Source organism: Mus caroli, chromosome 11, assembly GCF_900094665.2.
Source record: "Mus caroli chromosome 11, CAROLI_EIJ_v1.1, whole genome shotgun sequence".
Classification (NCBI taxonomy): domain Eukaryota; kingdom Metazoa; phylum Chordata; class Mammalia; order Rodentia; family Muridae; genus Mus; species Mus caroli.
Window position 1 is genome coordinate 68,929,962 of NC_034580.1, and position 1,773 is coordinate 68,931,734.

Genomic DNA, 1,773 nt, shown 5'->3' on the forward strand with positions numbered 1-1,773 from the left:
TGGAACAACAATATGAACTAACCAGTACCCCCCTGGAGCTCGTGTCTCTAGCTGCATATGAATCAGAAAATGGCCTAGTTGGCCATCAGTGGAAAGAGAGGCTTGGAGAGTTTAAAGACTTATCTGATTTCTACTTTCAATTTCTGATTCATGCTTCTTATTAAAAACATGAGATCATTACAGAAAACCAAAATCAATGAAAATGCCAAGAACAAGTGATCCTGGGGCACCCAGTTCTAACTGATAGATACAGCTACAACACAGCTCCTATACTGAAGTAGCCTCTAGGATAATCATGAAAGACAAGATAGAAAAATTGTAATATACAAAAAACAAAAAACAAGATTATGTCTGTTAGAAATGTCAGAGAAGCTATACCTATAGAGTCTCATCAACATGGCTCAAACAATGACAACAGATATGCTAACATGGGAGAGGAAAATCCCATGGAGCCTCAATTGTATAAAAATAACTATAGGTAAGTAAGGAATACTGCGAATGAGTAATAAAATAGCCTTACCCAGGGATTATGTCCCTAACTGGTTATGCAAAACCAAGTACTCAGCCCAGAAATTATATACATAGAAGATAGAAGTATCTGGACTTTTTTGTTTGTTTGTTTTATGGAAAACAATATTTTGTAAATGTTGGCAGTGATTTTAGTTCAAGGCTATAAGTTTCATATGGTTTCTCTGGCCTCTTCTTTAAAATATGCTGCGAAGGACTGGTCTAGAGAACACTTGACCACCTCCACTTCTCCCCCTCCGTTATTCTTCCGTTGGAAGTGGATGTTGAGTAAGTCCTCCCCAGTCTCCTCATCTATACGAATGCCTTCTAATCCGGTCAGAAGCACTGTCTTCTTGGACACAGCTGAAAACACCTGGTACTTTTCTAAGCGTCGTTCTATAAATGGAGACACAGCAACGCTATGGCACTTCTGATTCATGTAGAGAGGGTAGGTTCTCTTTTTCAAAACCTTGTCAGCAACGCCAGTTTCCACAAAAGTGATGACAGCGCTTCTGGACTTCCTGTCATAATCCACGCTTTCCACTTCACCGCGCCATTCCTGGACTTACAGAAGCTCAGCTCCAGTTTGTCCCTTGTCTGCTCCTCAGACAGCTCATCGGGAATTCCCATAACATTGATCTTCATTTTAGAAATGTCCACATGAACCTGGAATCTGACGCCTGTGTTTAGTGGAACTGGGTGTGCAGAGACCTTCACTGGGGTGCCTTCCATCTGTACGACATGATTCCCCATGGATATCACGTTCTGTGCGACTTCTTCCTTCTCAAAGGTGATGAGCTCTTGGCCTTTCTGCAGCTCGTAGAGAATTTGTGAGCTCACTTGAAATGAACAGGAGCTATTTGAGAAATGGCAGCCATCCTCAGGACCCTCCACTGAGGTGAATTTAAGCTTCTTTTCTGGTACATTCTCCTTAATTTGGAATTCTCTGGCATCCGACTCCAATTCAGCTTCGAGTTTTTTGATCTCCTCGCCTAGCTCTTTGTTTTCATTCATAATTTCATGAACCAATCCCATCATTGTCTGGGCTCCACTCTTCCCCTGCAAGGTTGTCTGACAAGTCACCAGGACTGTGAAATCTCTGTATCTGGACTTATTAGGTTATATACACACACACACACACACACACACACACACACACACACACACACACACAAACACTCATGTGCAAAAATGCATATATATATATATATATATATATATACATATATGTATATATGCATTTTTGTATATACATATATATGTATA

General features: G+C 40.6%; 1 protein-coding gene across 1 annotated transcript; it reads right to left on the bottom strand.

The window, feature by feature from the left end:
* Positions 1 to 616: 616 nt before the first annotated feature.
* On the bottom strand, positions 617 to 1,542 carry LOC110305942 (N-myc-interactor-like). Its single transcript, XM_021178116.1, is given in 2 exon segments — positions 617 to 1,059; positions 1,062 to 1,542. Coding segments are annotated over 2 exon segments (861 nt in total). The 3' UTR covers positions 617 to 679.
* Positions 1,543 to 1,773: the final 231 nt, after the last annotated feature.